We start from the raw sequence: 18,261 nt of genomic DNA on the forward strand, positions 1-18,261 counted from the left end.
ACCGGCCACCTGCAGCCCAGACCTTTCACCCATAGAAAACATTTAGTGGGTTATGGAACAGAAAATCCAGCAAAGATCCAGGACTGTTGATCAGCTAAAATTCTACATCAAGACAAGAATGGGACAACATTCCTCCCCAAAACTCCAGCAATGGTTTTGTCACTTCCCAAAAGCTTACAGACTGTTTTATATTGAAGAGTTGATACCACTCAGGGCTCGGGCCCAACTTTTATGATACGTGCTGCTGACGACAATTTCAAAATAAGGTAATGTTTTCAAATGAAATGGAAAAATGTCTTTCATTCCTGGTCTGCCGTGACATTGTTAGATCACAATGGCAGAAACGGAGCTCAAATGTTCTCTGTACTTTTTTTCTGATCGCGTCCAACTTTCCAGATGTGTGCAACAACATAGAGGGACACTTCTAGAAAAAAGCAAGCTCCATTTACCAGGAATTCAGACCGAACCTGGAATAAATGCTTAAACGCTGCGTGAACAGGACCTCAGGCTTTGTTCCAAGGTTCTTTTAGTTGTTTGTGTTCTAGCCATTTTTTTAAAGATATAATGTAAGGTGCACAGGGTGGTAGTAATGGGCATGTGGCTATTATGTTCCCACACCCTAACACCCCACAAGTAAACAGTGTCCCGTTTGCCTTGTACTCTGTGTGAATGGTATAACACTCACATTTTGGCCAAAGGCCTAATTTCACGACTCTTTGTCGGGTGTCAAGGACCAGGGGCTCCTTCCCTGTCAATAACGCTATGGGTGCCCTAGCTCGCCCTGTTCCTGATTACTTCTGATGGTGAAGACGCCGGGGCCACGTGCCTTGCCTTAGCTCCTGAATCCACCCTCAGTCTGTATCCTTCCCCTACCCAGGGAAGAGGGGAGTAGTAGTGTACCGTAATACTCCAACCAGACTAACAAGGTAATAGGAACAGGGATAAAAGAAAATACAAAACATACAAATATACTCACATAAACAACAGAAGTAAACACCGGGGAGTGGAGTATGGGGTTAAACCTATGTAGGAGAAGGGGAATTATTACACACTCAAAACCTAGCAACAGTTGCACCAAACGCCTTCTCCAACAACAAACAACAACAACCTCCAGCCATGCAGCATAAGCTACTCTGGGCCAGATTATATAGGAGATGGGAGTGGCTAACAGGGCACAGCTGAGAGCAGGAAAGCTTCCAGGAGCTCTCAACAGAGCAAATTAACCCCTGCATTGCTAAAAGAAATTTACACTGTTTAATATGAAAGAGAAGTGCTTCTAATCCGTGCAGGAGTTGGAGAAATCAGTCCCTGCGGTCTTCTGGCTCCTCTCTGTCGCGGTAAACCCGTGCCACCTACACTGTCTCCACTATTCAAGATCTAGGTTCAGACACAGTCAACAGAAGACACTTTGTCCTTTTCAAACAGTTTAACTTTACTGAGCAGTCCAAGTTTAATTGTTGCTACAGCACAATACGTTGTTGTAGTTACGGTCATTTCAGCCTGAGCTATGCCTTTCCTCTCTGGCCCCTGGGAAACTCCATCTGGCCTTGCAGCTCCCACAACTCCTATCCTGACTTTCATAAGAAATTCCCCTTCCAGCTTTCCCTTGTGGAAAGAGACTAAGGCAAGCTTCACCGTGACTAATTTGGGCCTCAGGGACCGGACGACCCAGGAAGATCTACTGAAATTTGTTGCGGACGTTCTCATGCTGCTTGACAGTCCATAACAGTTTGTTCCCTCCAAACTGTCCGTACGTAGGCGGGGACAGTGACACTAGTGCTGATTGGGCGTCGGGGTCACGTGTCACAAAACCGCACAAGAGCCCCGGGGAGAGCGAGTGCCGACACCGTGAGAATGGCGCCAGCACAGGAGGTGTGAATAGGTTTTTTTATTTTATTGGGGCAAAACATTTTGTTCAAGAAGGGGTTGTCCTAGTAGTGACAACCCCTTTAAGTGTTCCTAAATCTGTGCAACTTACTTTCTACTTCCTGAATCTATTGTGCCCACTACTGCACTTTCCCTAAATTATATCTGACACTAACGCTATATCCTCTACTAAACCTTATGCCATCATAAGCTTATCTCTAAACTTTCCCTAAATGTTTTACATAAAATACATTATACATTCACCAAAAACACAGAGAGAACCACATAACGAAGTACTTATAAGACTCTGAAATTGCACATATTATCCCAATTACATGACAGTATGTTATCCCTGCACATTGGTGCCTGTAAAGTTCTAATCACAACATAACCGTTTCTTTAAGAAGGGAGAAGCGTGTCTCACTGACTATAACATGTACCCATTACAGACTATGTAGCCCATGGACATGTTCAGATGTCATTTTTTGCAGGCAGACTATGAATGGATCAGTAAAAAAAAAGCTTTTTTCCAACATAAAATGTGCTTGCTGAACCCCCACTTAAATTGGCGGGCACAATACCCACATTGGGAATAAATACGAGTCAGGGCAGGCGTGAGACCAGCCAGAAGATATTGGATGAGTAGAGACACACTGATGGAGGGCACATTTTCCCACGACACGGTCCCCATACTGTGTATTAGCTCTCGCCTATCTCTGATATGGTTACTACACTTTATTGTTCCCTCAAGTTTAGAACTAGTCAGGATAGTTGTGGATTAATAATGCCTGATCTATCAATGATATATATTGTGAAGGACTCTGGGAACTTTTCCTGGTCTACATGTTCAGCTAAGTGCACAGACGCAGTCGGGAATACTCCTGCCACAGCAGTCTCAGAGTGGGATGGCAAGGAGCCCCAGTAACATTGACTCTGGGGGCCCACTGTTCACCTTCATGCAAATATTACATTACCCTCTTTCACAGGGAATCAAATCAAATGAGCCAACTGCTGCTCATATTGGGAACAAGTGATTTCCTCCTCCACAGGGGCCCACCTGGGAATTTACCTGTTCCCCGGGGGCCAGTCCAAGACTGGACCATGAGATTTATTGTCTCTGAGTTATCCCTTTGAAAACCTGACGGCACACAGACCCCTAGAATTTAATAGAACTAGTCATACATCCAGGTTTAGGATGGATGAATGGGTCCGTTCCATTAAGATCGGTGCATATCCTATTCCGAATATGCCCTAATTTGCCACAAAAATAACATTTAAGGGGTTTCCCCCATCTTGGACATCGCACACTCACAGTATATACCGTAAACCGGACCCCACATGGTGTTGATGAATGGCTGAGTCCTGAGGGGAAACATGCTGGGAAATGTGACCAAGGCCTCGAATGAATGGATCAAGCATGGGCCAGTGAGGACCGTTTGTTTTACGGTTTTTATGACGTTTTTAGAGACCCTTACAGTCAGCATTATTATATTTATGCATTGATCGTGTCTGTTTTCTTCAGATACACGTTTATGTGGCGGTGAGTTTTTTCCTGTATCTTTTTTCCAGATCAATTGTACAGCGTCTGATTTTTACATATATAACGCAATTCTTTAACATAGAAAACTGTTCTTGTACATTTTAACAACCATTAATATTTAAAAATAGAGACGTATGAATGAAAATTAAGATAAAAAATTGATTATTTTTATTATGGATGAAACCAGAACTATTTTTATGTTTCTGTGAACAGCAACGTTGGTTACAGGTGATATCCCAGTGATCAATTTTTTATATTTATAATCGTGTATATTTGAGTATTTTTTCTACTTTAATCTCCATATCTTCCATACACATATGTGCGGTTACCCATGGAGTGTCAGTGGCTAGTGAGGGGACCCTGCTCCTGACATAGGTGTATGCCCCCGTGTATATGCCATAACTGTGCCCAGCCACCAATCAGGTGTCAGATTATATTTGCTACTCTGCTTTGTACGAATGAGAGCTGGAATGTGATTGGTTGTGAGAGTTAGACTCTGGTTGCTAGGAGGGCCGTTCTCAGGGCAGAATCTACGCGTTCTGTTGCTGGTCACGTGGCTGCTCCTCAGTGCAGCAAGAAGAATGAATGACGTCTCTTCCGGTTCGGAGCCGCTCGCGGAAGCGGAAGGTGTTTTCAAGTTACCGGTATGGGCCGTGCAGAGCGGAAAGCAGAAGCCCGAGAACAAATTGTGCAGCGCGAGCAGCACCGGGAGCGGCGGAGACAGGTATGGTGGCGCTGCCTCATGGCTACGGCCGATGGACCCAGTGACTTGCACCCTCTGACCCGCTGCTTTCCTGCAGATCTCCCGGATTTTGCACAAGCGGCCGGCCGAGCGGAGTCCCGGGGAGCGGCAGCTGCTGGAGGGCTGTGCGGAGCTGGTGCAGGAGCTGGAGAGGCAGCGGCAGCGGAGAGAGCGGCTGCGGTACCGGGAGCAGGAGGTCGGTGTGTGCGGACGGAGTACCGTGCGGTAACCAGGCGGGGGCGCCACCCCCAGGACAGGAAAGGGTTATGCCAGGCATTCACGGGGGATGGGATGCGTAGAGCATGGATGGAGTAGTGCCTTACCAGCGGCCTGTGATTGGCTGCAGCGACTGAGCGACTGCAGCAGCGAGTCATTGGATGATTGTTAATGCTGTACTGCTTAAAGTGACTTGACCTCTGCAGCCAATCACAGGCTGTGTGTTCTGGCGGATAAGTAACATGGCCGCATCCTGTGCACAGACCACGGAGCCACTGATATGGGAGGATGGCTTTGTCCTGCTGATCTGCCAACTGATGAGTAAAGGTACCGTCACATTAAGCGACGCTGCAGCGATACAGACAACGTTGCCGATCGCTGCAGCGTCGCTGTTTCGTCGTTGTGTGGTCGCTGGAGAGCTGTCACACAGACAGCTCTCCAGCGACCAACGATGCCGAAGTCCCCGGGTAACCAGGGTAAACATCGGGTTACTAAGCGCAGGGCCGCGCTTAGTAACCCGATGTTTACCCTGGTTACCAGTGTAAATGTAAAAAAAAAACAAACAGTACATACTTACATTCCGGTGTCTGTCCCCCGGCGCTGTGCTTCCCTGCACTGTGTAAGCGCCGGCCGGAAAGCACAGCGGTGACGTCACCGCTGTGCTCTGCTTTACGGCCAGCCGGCGCTGACACAGTGCAGGGAAGCGGACGTCAAGGGACCCGACAGACACTGGAATGTAAGTATGTAGTGTTTGGATTTTTTTACATTTACAATGGTAACCAGGGTAAATATCGGGTTACTAAGCGCGGCCCTGCGCTTAGTAACCCGATGTTTACCCTGGTTACCAGTGAAGACATTGCTGAATCCGCGTCACACACGCCGACTCAGCGACGACATAAGGTGCTGGACTTCTAGCTCCAACCAATGATGTCACAGCAGGATCCAGATCGCTGCTGCGTGTCAAACACAACGATATCGCTATCCAGGACGCTGCAACGTCACGGATCGCTATCGTTATTGTTGTTAAGTTGTTCAGTGTGAAGGTACCTTTAGTTCTCACTAGTAATGAGCCAGTGGGCTGGATGAGGTGTTATCTGAGCATGCTGGTGTGCTGAACTAGTGACTTCGACTTGCGGCGCACGCAGAGCTCTTTCTGTCTGACGTTGCCCTGTACCAGCGTCAGAACATTTTTTTTTGGCCCACCGGTCCCAGGGATCCGCTCCTCTGCAGGACTGACGCTGGACACTCGCAACGCTTCATCCTCCCCCCATCTCTGTGATCTGGGCGAGTCCTAAGATAGAAACTTCTTTATGTATATACAGCAGTCAGTTTTACCCGTATAATGTATATTGTCTGCTATACAGCTACGATACAGCTACTGCCGTGAATACATTACATTATATAGGTGATATACACCTCAGCTGAAGTAATTGTATTTACAGCAGTCAATATACATTATACAGGAAAAACTGCTACTGCTATATATACATTATATAGGTGATAATGCTGTATATACATTATATGGGTGATGCTGTGTATACATTATATGGGTGATGCTGTATATACATTATATGGGGGGTGATGCTGTATATACATTATATGGGTGATAATGCTGTATATACATTATATGGGTGATAATGCTGTATATACATTATATGGGTGATAATGCTGTATATACATTATATGGGTGATAATGCTGTATATACATTATATGGGTGATAATGCTGTATATACATTATATGGGTGATAATGCTGTATATACATTATATGGGTGATAATGCTGTATATACGTTATATGGGTGATGCTGCTGTATATGCGTTATATGGGTGATACTGCTGTATATACGTTATATGGGCGATACTGCTGTATATACGTTATATGGGCGATACTGCTGTATATACGTTATATGGGCGATACTGCTGTATATACGTTATATGGGCGATACTGCTGTATATACATTATATGGGTGGTACTGCAATTATACACGGCAGTAGCTGTATCACCTGTGTAATGTATACATTACATTATATCAGTGTTGTAAGTTATTAGATATTATGCAAGAAAAAACCTTCACTGTCCTCTTGGAGAATACATTAGTTATGCCGATGATGATATTGTTGGTGTTTCACGTGGCAACATAGAGCACAGAACAAAAGTTGCTAATTATGTAGTGAATATACATTGTGACTGATATTTGTGCCTTTTTTAGGTTGTTGATGGAGCTGAAATCCTTCAGAAAAAGGTTTTGGAGCTGGCAGATGCTGTTCGCGGAGCAGAGGATATGGTGATCTACACTGGAGCTGGGATCAGCACGGTAAGGAGCAGTGGCGTAACTAGAGTCTTATGGTCCCTGGTGCAAGATTTAGGCCCCATTCTGAATAATATATATAATATAAATAAATATATAGTATAATGCACAGCCCATAGTCCTCCATATAGTATAAAGCATCCCATAGTACTCCATATAGTATAATGCACAGCCCATACTCCTTCATATAGTATAATGCACAGCCCGTAGTCCTCCTTATAGTATAATGCACAGCCCATAGTCCTCCTTATAGTATAATGCACAGCCCATAGTCCTCCTTATAGTATAATGCACAGCCCATAGTCCTTCTTACAGTATAATGCACAGCCCATAGTCCTCCTTATAGTATAATGCATCCCATAGTCCTCCATATAGTATAATGCACAGCCCATAGTCCTCCATATAGTATAGTGCACAGCCCATAGTCCTCCATATAGTATAATGCACAGCCCATACTCCTCCAATATAGTATAATGCACAGCCCATACTCCTCCAATATAGTATAATGCACAGCCCATACTCCTCCAATATAGTATAATGCACAGCCCATACTACTCCAATATAGTATAATGCACAGCCCATACTCCTCCAATATAGTATAATGCACAGCCCATACTCCTCCAATATAGTATAATGCACAGCCCATACTCCTCCAATATAGTATAATGCACAGCCCATACTCCTCCAATATAGTATAATGCACAGCCCATACTCCTCCAATATAGTATAATGCACAGCCCATACTCCTCCAATATAGTATAATGCACAGCCCATACTCCTCCAATATAGTATAATGCACAGCCCATACTCCTCCAATATAGTATAATGCACAGCCCATACTCCTCCAATATAGTATAATGCACAGCCCATAGTCCTCCAATATAGTATAATGCACAGCCCATAGTCCTCCAATATAGTATAATGCACAGCCCATAGTCCTCCAATATAGTATAATGCACAGCCCATAGTCCTCCAATATAGTATAATGCACAGCCCATAGTCCTCCAATATAGTATAATGCACAGCCCATAGTCCTCCATATACTATAATGCACAGCCCATAGTCCTCCATATACTATAATGCACAGCCCATAGTCCTCCATATAGTATAATGCACAGCCCATAGTCCTCCATATAGTATAATGCATCCCATAGTCCTCCATATAGTATAATGCACAGCCCATAGTCCTCCAATATAGTATAATGCACAGCCCATAGTCCTCCAATATAGTATAATGCACAGCCCATAGTCCTCCAATATAGTATAATGCACAGCCCATAGTCCTCCAATATAGTATAATGCACAGCCCATAGTCCTCCATATACTATAATGCACAGCCCATAGTCCTCCATATACTATAATGCACAGCCCATAGTCCTCCATATAGTATAATGCACAGCCCATAGTCCTCCATATAGTATAATGCATCCCATAGTCCTCCATATAGTATAATGCACAGCCCATAGTCCTCCATGTAGCAGTATGGCCACTGATTTAAAAAAAAAAAAAAATGCTCCCTTTCCCTCCGCTCCCCCACTGTGCGGCATCTTCTTCTGAAGTTGGCCACCGACTTCAGTATGCGACAAGAGCGCATGACCTCACTGCCATTTGCCTCCCCTGTCATGTGCACGTTGATGTCAGCCACTGGCCTCCATTTTACCGCTCACAGACCCGACTGGTCTGTGCGTCTCAATAGACTTCAACTGGATGTACGGTAGTCAACATAGCATGGACATCTTCTTTTGGACTCAGGACAAACTCTGCTCGATTTTTAGATTTTACATCTGGTAGATTTTAATTATATTATTTGTTACATAAAAAAGTGTATGATAAATATACAAAGATTTTCCCTACATCCTCATTTGTAAACTGTCCACTCTCCCCACCTTTTCCTCCAGTCACGATATCCCAGGCAGGGCCAATGGAAAAAGAAAACGTACATTTGCACTCATCATTTTAGTCTGGAGGATTTTCTGTCGGTCCCTTAGGCCTCTTTCAGACGTCAGTGTCACCGCTATGTGTGATGACAGTTTTCATATTTACCAGAGACACTTACACACGTAGATCCATTCAAGTGAATGGGTCTGTGCACATGTCAGTGTGTTTCCACGGACTGTGTGTCTGTGGGCAAAATACGCTGACATATCCCCTTTTTAACAGCAGCACGGGCCACAAAACGTCCCGCACACGGATGGCATGGGAAGCAGCGGTACAGTTAGCGCTATTCCCCAGCACTATTTGCTGAAGACTGCTCTCCTCATTCTCTCCTGTTCTGTCGGCGAGCAGGGGAGGATGTTGAGAGTAATATTTAACTGATAACAGCGAGAGCAGGCGGCGGCTGATGGGACTATTACTCTCATCAGCCTAGACCTTCTGCCATCTAATAATGTTGAGAGCAGTCAGCAGCTGGGAATATTCATCAGCCGTTGCCTGTTATAAATAAATAAAAAAAAAACGGTGTGAGTTCCCCTGTATTTTTGATAACCACCCAAACAAAACTGACAGCGGTGGGCTGCAACCTTCAGGTGTCAGCGTTAGCAAGGCTGGTGCCTAGCTGTTTTTTTAAATTTATTTAAATAATTTTAAAGAAACTGCGTGATGTCCCCCCCCCCTCCCCCCCCATTTTTGACAACCAGCCTAGCTAAAGCAGATAGCTGGGTGCTGGTATTCCCAGGCCGTTAAGGGGCCATGAATATTGACCTCTCCTCCCCCAGCCTAAAAATAGCATCCCGCAGCCACCCAGAAAATGCACATCTATTAGATGGCAAGTGGGGTAATATTTATGGGGTTGATGTCACTTTTGTATTGTCTGGTGACATCAAGCCCACGGATTAGTAATGGAGAGGTGTCTATAAGACATCTATCCATTACTAATCCTATAGTTATATTCTAAATAAACACAAAAGCATTTAGAACCTCCGCTTTCCCTGCGCTAATGAGGGCTTTGACTAGTTGTTTTGGTTTAAAACGTTTTAGACTAGAAGATGGCTTCCGGTCATGTGCAGTGCATGTCTCTGCAGCTGGGAAGCATACCCCTGGGCTTCAGAGACGCAGTGATGCTGCCGGAATGAGCGGCGCGCATACGCTAGATTTGCATAAGTGGCGATGAGGCCGGTTTGTGAAAATTATGTTATGTCATCATTAGAGTTGAGTGAATGTGTTCGGATCCCCGCTTATTCGGCAAGCTATAGCGCTTACCAAATAAGATGCAGAGGGAACCCGGATACCTGGCGTGTGTGCTGGCTGATCGGCCCCGCAGCTGCACGTGTCGCGGCTGTGTTTCAGGCACAACACATGCATGGAGAGCCTGTTTGTTGGGCTCTCCATGCATGTTCTGTGACTCTCACACAGCCGCGAGATAGCAGCTGCTGAGCTGATCAGCCAGCACACACGCCAGGTATCCGGGTTCCCTCTGCATCTTATTTGGTAAGCGCTATAGCTTGCCGAATAAGCGGGGACCCGAACACATTCACTCATCTTTAGTCATCATGCCCACAGGGGTGTGATAACATGGAAAGGGAGGCTGACTATGGGAAACTAATACCCTATTGACTAGTCAAAGCCCTCATTAGCATAAGCAGTGGTTATCCAGTAGTCTACAGCCTCTTTAACTCTACTAATTACCCCTTAGGCCACATGCACGCGTTCATTATTTGGTGACTTTTTTACCTCAATATTTTTAAACCAAAACTAGGAGTGGAACAATCATAGGAAAAGTATAATAGAAACACGTCACCAATTCTGTATTTATCACCCACTCCTGATCCTGGATTATAAATACTGATCGTGTGCACGTGGTCTTAAGTCATCTGGGCATTGCCATTCAGGTGAAGTAATTTTACCACAATAAAAAAAATGCATCCCATCTAAAAAAAAAAAAAAATCTCGGAAAAATAATGCCTTTTTCAAATAGAATTATGCCCCCTTGTCGTACATCAAGCTACCTCCTGCTGTGGCCGAGCATGTGCATGTCGTCTGTAGTATCCAGCTAGTGACTGCAGATAGTCTGCACATGGGCCCAGGCAGACCGCGGAGGTCTCATAGCAGGCTGACAGACCCGGGCAGGCCACTGACCGTTGTAAGCACTGCCGATGACTATGCCATTTCTGGTATTGAGTTTTATTTGAAAAGCGCATTATTTTTCCAAGAGGTATTCAGTAGGAAGCATTTTTTTCACTGTGCTAAAACCCCATATATGGATGCCTCGTCATTCCAAGTCAGCTCTGAAAGTGTATGGCGCTTGCATTGTGAAGCGAGGTTTCTTGCTTTTGGCCTCATACACCTGTGTGACGTCAGCCATGGGTTGAGTCCAGTCATGGTAACACGTACATAATAAACAATGTCTGCTTTGTTTAATAGGCAGCTGCCATTCCAGACTATCGTGGACCAAGTGGTGTGTGGACCCTTCTGAATAAGGGCAGGAGTGTGAGGTGAGGGGATTTGATGTGTGAAACGTCTCTTCAGACATTTCCAATGGGGACTTTTATTAAGTGCGTGCTCTTTATTTCACAGCACTGGTGATCTGAGTGAAGCGGAGCCGACCTTTACACACATGTGCATTGCTCGATTACACAGAGCTGGGCTGGTAGGTGTCTGCGACTTCCCTCCCCCTATGGTGACCACTGTGTGATGCCTTGTGAGCTCCAAACTGGTGCGTTACCCAGTGCCTCGCTAGCCCATAGGTTGCAGTGACAGCTTGTCGTATGGCTGTACAGATTCCCTTAAGTCAGATATGACGACTTCTGGATCTTGCAACCATTTTTATTAAAATATATGGTCTTACTAGGTGCAGCATGTAGTCTCGCAGAATTGTGACGGGCTTCATCTTCGTAGTGGCTTACCACGAGACGCAACGTCTGAAGTCCACGGAAACATGTATATAGAGGTAAGGACTGGCTCGGCTTATTGATTGTCATTTTGAATAACGTGCTATTGAAGGGAGTTCTTTTGTGTGAAAGTGAACCTGTCGCCTGAATATGCTACTCTATTTTCAGTGATAGGTCACCTTTACTATTAATCATAAGATCACAGAATTAATTTATTGTGCTGTTCGGCTAAGAGAAGCACATGGCAGACTCAGTTTCATGTCCATTTTGAACAGGTCCTTTGTATCTGCATCTGTATACAGCAGCCAGCAGTGCTCCCTTATTAATAACGGACTGCTGCACACCTCATCAGGCCCTATTGGTGAAATGCTATGTTTTCTGTGTGTGCGCTGTTAATGTGGTGATTTATAGTAGAATAGATTCTTAGCCCTTGGCGACAAGTGGCATGTATGTACGGTGTGGTGATGCTGCTGGATCATGATCATATCTGTCTAACCTTCTAGAGGGTGTCATCAATAGCAACAGGACCTTTTAGACCAGGGTTGGGCAATTAATTGTTCCAAGAGGCTACATGAGAGACACTTGTGGAGGGCTGAACTAATAAGCTGAAATTAACTCTGCTTCCCCTATATACAGAATGAGCCCCCCACAGGAGAGGAACAATCAGAGGAAAAGTGTAATAGAAACACGTCACTACTTCTGCATTTATCACCCGCTCCTGGTTTTGGCTTACACTTACTGAGGTAAACTATTGATCAAATACTGTCCGTGTGCACGTGGCCTTATACTTTTCCTCTGATTGCTTCATTCTTGGTTTTGGCTTACACATACTGAGGTAAAAACTCACCAAATACTGGCCGTGTGCACGTGGCCTATGTGTCTGTGAGCATTTGTTTAGAGGTTGTCCACTACTTTAGCACTGATGACCTATCCTAAAGGTACCTTCACACGAAGCGACGCTGCAGCGATAGCGACAACGATGCCGATCGCTGCAGCGTCGCTGTTTGATCGCTGGGGAGCTGTGACACAGACCGCTCTCCAGCGACCAACGATGCCGAGGTCCCCGGGTAACCAGGGTAAACATCGGGTTACTAAGTGCAGGGCCGCGCTTAGTAACCCGATGTTTACCCTGGTTACCAGCGTAAAAGTAAAAAAAACAAACAGTACATACTCACCTGCGCGTCCCCCAGCGTCTGCTTCCTGACACTGACTGAGCTCCGGCCCTAACAGCACAGCGGTGACGTCACCGCTGTACTTTCACTTTCACTTTAGGGCCGGCGCTCAGTAAGTGTCAGGAAGCAGACGCTGGGGGACGCGCAGGTGAGTATGTACTGTTTGTTTTTTTTACTTTTACGCTGGTAACCAGGGTTAACATCGGGTTACTAAGCGCGGCCCTGCGCTTGGTAACCCGATGTTTACCCTGGTTACCAGTGTAAAACATCGCTGGTATCGTTGCTTTTGCTTTCAAACACAACGATACACGGCGATCGGACGACCAAATAAAGTTCTGGACTTTATTCAGCGACCAGCGACATCACAGCGGGATCCTGATCGCTGCTGCCTGTCAAACTAAACGATATCGCTAGCGAGGACGCTGCAACGTCACGGATCGCTAGCGATATCGTTACAAAGTCGTTTCGTGTGAAGGTACCTTTAGGATAGACCATCAGTGTCTGTTTGTTCAGGGTCAGACACCCGGCACCATCACCGATCAGCTGCAGTTGGTATTGGCGCCACTGATAGTGGTCGCCGCAGTGTACTGGACATCCGCCTACTATTGATTTGAATAGGAGGAGGATGTGTAGTACCAAGCCACAGCCAATACTAGAAGACGGCCAGCTCTGCAGGTATTTCCGACCAATGACAGCTGATCGGCCTGGGTGTCGGGTGTCAGGTCCCGATTGTTCAGACATGAAGTAGTGGACAATGTCTTTAACTGCAGCCTTCACTTTCAGTTTTATTACATGAAGGTCTAATTGACTTGCAGTCATCAGTGTGTCCAGGGATTCTGCCTTCTTATGCATACGTTTTTGGAAGATTAAGCAATTGGGCTTGAAGTTGGAGGCGTGAATAGTTAATTAGTGCAGACACATTGGTGCACACCAGTCAGAGAAGTCCTCCATTTGGCCATGCCTATCATGTAGTATTGCCAGCCATGATAGTATGACGTGCAGGACATGGAGGGGTTGCGTCTGCACAGAGATGCTTTTTGTTAATGACTCTTATTGGGGGATCCAGAGTCAAAGACCCAACCTTATCATATTTGTGTGTCCTAAAAGGGTACACAAAAAAGTGTTGCCTCCAGGAAACATGCTCCATCAGACAACACCTCATTTGTGTAAGGATAAAATAGCATGTGGCGTTTTAGAAGAATTTGTTCCCTTGTTTGGTGGTGCCATCAAGTGGTGTCCTTTCTCCTGTAGGTGTGCACATCATGTTCACCTCCCCGAGAGTATGTGCGACTTTTTGATGTGACGGAGAGGACAGCCCTTCACAAGCACAACACTGGACGTTCCTGCCACAAGTGTGGGGGAGAGCTGAGAGACTCTATTGTTCACTTTGGAGAGCGAGGGAAGTTGTCGCAGCCGCTCAACTGGGTGGGGGCCGTGAAAGCTGCAGAAAAGGCCGATGTCATTCTCTGCCTCGGCTCCAGCCTGAAGGTACATGAAGCACAAAAAATGTGACACAGACCAGGTGCAGATTATTAAAATAGTCCAGAAAACACGGACTATTTTCATTCTTATGTCTGTTTTTTACATCCGTGTTATGTTCCTTGCAGTCAGTTTTCATACATCTACATTAAAAAATGTACATGAACATATCTGATTTATACACTCGTCTGCATGAGCCCTTAAAGTGCATTTGCAGTGTCTGCCTATGGTGTGTGCGCATACAATATGTCTGTGTACACAGGATGATTTCCTGGCGATAGCAAAGATTTTAATGATTGAGCAATGCTGTCGCCCAATGAATGAGGATTTTGCTTGTCAGATGATTGCCAGCCTATTTACACAAGCCATTATCTGTGAACAAATGTTCTAAAGGCCCCGTCACACTGAGGCTACTTTCACACTAGCGTTAACTGCAATACGTCGCAAATGCGTTGTTTTGCCGAAAAAACGCATCCTGCAAAAGTTCTTGCAGGATGCGTTTTTTGAGCATTGACTAACATTAGCGACGCATTTGCGACGCATTGCCACACGTCGCAACCGTCGTGCGACGGTTGCGCCGTGCTGTGGCGGACCGTCGGGAGCAAAAAACGTTACATGTAACGTTTTTTGCTCTCGACGGTCCGCTTTTTCCGACCGCGCATGCGCGGCCGGAACTCCGCCCCGCACCTCACAATGGGGCAGCGGATGCGCTGGAAAAATGCATCCGCTGCCCCCGTTGTGCGGCGGAGACAGCGCTAGCGTCGGGGACCTCGGCCCGACGCACCGCGACGGGCCGAGCCCGACGCTAGTGTTAAAGTAGCCTTAGCGACGCTGCAGAGATACAGACAACGATGCCGATCGCTGCAGCGTCGCTGTTTAGTCGCTGTGTGGTCGCTGGGGAGCTGTCACACAGACAGCTCTCCAGCGACCAACGATGCCGAGGTCCCCGGGTAACCAGGGTAAACATCGGGTTGCTAAGCGCAGGGCCGCGCTTAGTAACCCGATGTTTACCCTGGTTACCAGTGTAAAATGTAAAAAAACAAACAGTACATACTCACCTTCGCGTCCCCCGGCGTCCGCTTCCTGCACTGACTGAGCGCCGGCCCTAACAGCAGAGCGGTGACGTCACCGCTGTGCTTTCACTTTACGGCCGGCAGTCAGTCAGTGCGGGAAGCAGACAGCAAGGGACCTGAAGGACACCGGAATGTGAGTATGTAGTTTTTTTTTTTTTTTACATTTACGATGGTAACCAGGGTAAACATCGGGTTACTAAGTGCGGCCCTGCGCTTAGTAACCCGATGTTTACCCTGGTTACCAGTGTAAAATGTAAAAAAACAAACAGTACATACTCACCTTCGCGTCCCCCGGCGTCCGCTTCCTGCACTGACTGAGCGCCGGCCCTAACAGCAGAGCGGTGACGTCACCGCTGTGCTGTGCTTTCACTTTACGGCCGGCAGTCAGTCAGTGCGGGAAGCAGACAGCAAGGGACCTGACGGACACCGGAATGTGAGTATGTAGTGTTTGTTTTTTTTTACATTTACGATGGTAACCAGGGTAAACATCGGGTTACTAAGCGCGGCCCTGCGCTTAGTAACCCGATGTTTGCCCTGGTTACCAGTGAAGACATCGCTGAATCCGTGTCACACACACCGATTCAGCGATGTCAGCGGGACCTCAACGACCAAAAAAAGGTCCAGGCCATTCCGACACGACCATCGATCTCACAGCAGGGGCCTGGTCGCTGCTACGTGTCAAACATAGCGAGATCGCTACTGAGGTCGCTGTTGCATCACAAAACTTGTGACTCAGCAGCGATCTCGCTAGCGACCTCGCTTAGTGTGACGGGGGCTTAAGAAACCCTTGTTCCTGATTGTCCGCTCGTCTTAATGGGACTTTACTTTAACAAACATAAAATAATCTCTTTGTATTAATTTAAGTTAGTGTCCATACACATGAGATAGTTGTCGTCCATTGAGCCAATAGCCTGTGTCTCCTGACTCCATTATACACACAACACCTTGGGGAGTTTGGCCGCCTTAAAGGCTATATTCACACATTCATTTGTCCTCATCTGGGTGCTGTACATACTTTACACTGCTGTGCTCATACCCGTAGTTTCATTGATCCATATACACATCCGGTTTAAAAAGGATTCTGGTCCATGGGACTCGGCGCAAGTCTTATTCTCATCCTTTGTGCAATTTAGAATCGTCTATTAAAGTTCACTGAGATCAGTAAAGATGACAACCTGAAGGCAGACTTTTACTTTAACATTTCATTAGTTTTTAACTGATCCAACTATTAAGAGTCAATACATAAAGTGCAGACAGTTTATTGGCTTCAATGTTTAAAAAAGAAAAAAAAGAAAAAGAGGTGAAAATGGGGGAGATACAGGTGACACAACCGTCTGTTTTACAAGGATGTAAAAATGGAAACTGATATGTGAATGTAGCCGAAGTCTAAAGGCCCCGTCACGCATAGCGAGATCGCTAGCGAGATCGCTGCTGAGTCACTAGTTTTGTGACGCAACAGCAACCTCAGTAGCGATCTCGCTATGTTTGACACGTAGCAGCGACCAGGCCCCTGCTGCGAGATCGCTGGTCGTGTCGGAATGGCCTGGACCGTTTTTTGATTGTTGAGGTCCCGCTGACATCGCTGAATCGGTGTGTGTGACACCGATCCAGCGATGTCTTCACTGGTAACCAGGGTAAACATCAGGTTACTAAGCGCAGGGCCGCGCTTAGTAACCCGATGTTTACCCTGGTTACCAGCGTAAATGTAAAAAAAACCAAACAGTACATACTCACCATCTGATGTCCGTCAGGTCCCTTGCCGTCCGCTTCCTGCTCTGACTGAGTGCCGCCGTACAGTGAGAAGTGAGAGCACAGCAGTGACGTCTGCTCTCACTGTACGGCGGCTCAGTCAGAGCAGGAAGCAGACGGCAAGGGACCTGACGGACACCGAAAGGCGAGCATGTACTGTTTGGTTTTTTTGGTAACCAGGGTAAACATCGGGTTACTAAGCGCGGCCCTGCGCTTAGTAACCCGATGTTTACCCTGGTTACCCGGGTGCTGCAGGGGGACTTCGGCATCGTTGAAGACAGTTTCAACGATGCCGAAGTCGTTCCCCTGATCGTTGGTCGCTGGAGAGAGTTGTCTGTGTGACAGCTCCCCAGCGACCACACAGCGACAAAACAGCGACGCTGCAGCGATCAGCATCGTTGTCTGTATCGCTGCAGCGTCGCTGTGTGTGACGGGGCCTTTAAAAACAATTACATGGACCGACCAAAGGCTTTCATGATAATTATCTGTTTGGACAGGCAGACGCTGTGCAAGGCGCATAATGAAGTCTCTGCAAAAGAGCCATTGTTCTCAGCAGCACGGGTCCTGTTTACACTGGACAATGCACTGCTGAGAACGATGATCTTTTGCCATGTATATGAAAGAGCGTTTTGCTCTTTCCTCGGGTGATCGGCAGCCTCTTTACACTGAAAGATTATCCTGAAAGGAGCAATATTAAAGTATTGATCAGCAACCTGTCACTTTCCAGTTGTTGTGCAACCACAAATGCCAGCATGAAAGCGACAGGATGTCACTGCATTATTGGACTTGTGATTTGTTGACGGCTTGAAAGCCATAGGTGACAATCTCGTGTGTTATGTATGATCTTCTGCAGCTAACCACGTCTTACCTGGGTCAGAATGTAAATGGCTGCTGTGGTGTCATACAGAGGCTCTAGTTTCCAGGCATGTGAGATGTTTCACCCTTACGCCTCACTGCTCTGTCCTGCTCTATTACTTGTGACTGATCATGATCTCCTCCTCAGATCTTGAAGAAATACCACTGTCTATGGGGGATGAATAGACCTAGCACACGGCGGCCCAAGCTTTACATTGTAAATTTGCAGGTAAGAGCCAATGGAAATTCTTGTCTTAAGTCGGTCTTGCTGGAGTTCTCGTCTTTGACCTGAAAATGAAAGTTTACTGCAGAAGTTGCAGCAAACAAATCAGACAATATTGGTGCTGTGACAATCGGGCAACAGAAGAAGCCTCTTCTTGCATTTCTCCTATACAAAGAGGACGGATTCGGGTGCTACATGGTTGTCACATAAA

General features: G+C 46.3%; 1 protein-coding gene across 1 annotated transcript in view; it reads left to right on the forward strand.

Moving 5' to 3' along the window:
- The first annotated feature begins 3,972 nt into the window (after window positions 1–3,972).
- LOC143765048 (ethanolamine-phosphate cytidylyltransferase-like) overlaps window positions 3,973–18,261 on the forward strand; it is a 33,156-nt gene continuing 18,867 nt past the window's right edge. Inside the window, exons 1-8 of the mRNA XM_077251312.1 lie at window positions 3,973–4,130; window positions 4,207–4,344; window positions 6,575–6,679; window positions 11,033–11,103; window positions 11,186–11,258; window positions 11,460–11,558; window positions 13,923–14,159; window positions 17,976–18,056. Coding sequence (XP_077107427.1) covers window positions 4,053–4,130; window positions 4,207–4,344; window positions 6,575–6,679; window positions 11,033–11,103; window positions 11,186–11,258; window positions 11,460–11,558; window positions 13,923–14,159; window positions 17,976–18,056 — 882 coding nt within the window. The 5' untranslated portion in view covers window positions 3,973–4,052. The remainder of the gene's footprint in view (window positions 4,131–4,206; window positions 4,345–6,574; window positions 6,680–11,032; window positions 11,104–11,185; window positions 11,259–11,459; window positions 11,559–13,922; window positions 14,160–17,975; window positions 18,057–18,261) is intronic.

Source organism: Ranitomeya variabilis, chromosome 4 (genome assembly GCF_051348905.1).
Source record: "Ranitomeya variabilis isolate aRanVar5 chromosome 4, aRanVar5.hap1, whole genome shotgun sequence".
Taxonomy (NCBI): Eukaryota; Metazoa; Chordata; class Amphibia; order Anura; family Dendrobatidae; genus Ranitomeya; species Ranitomeya variabilis.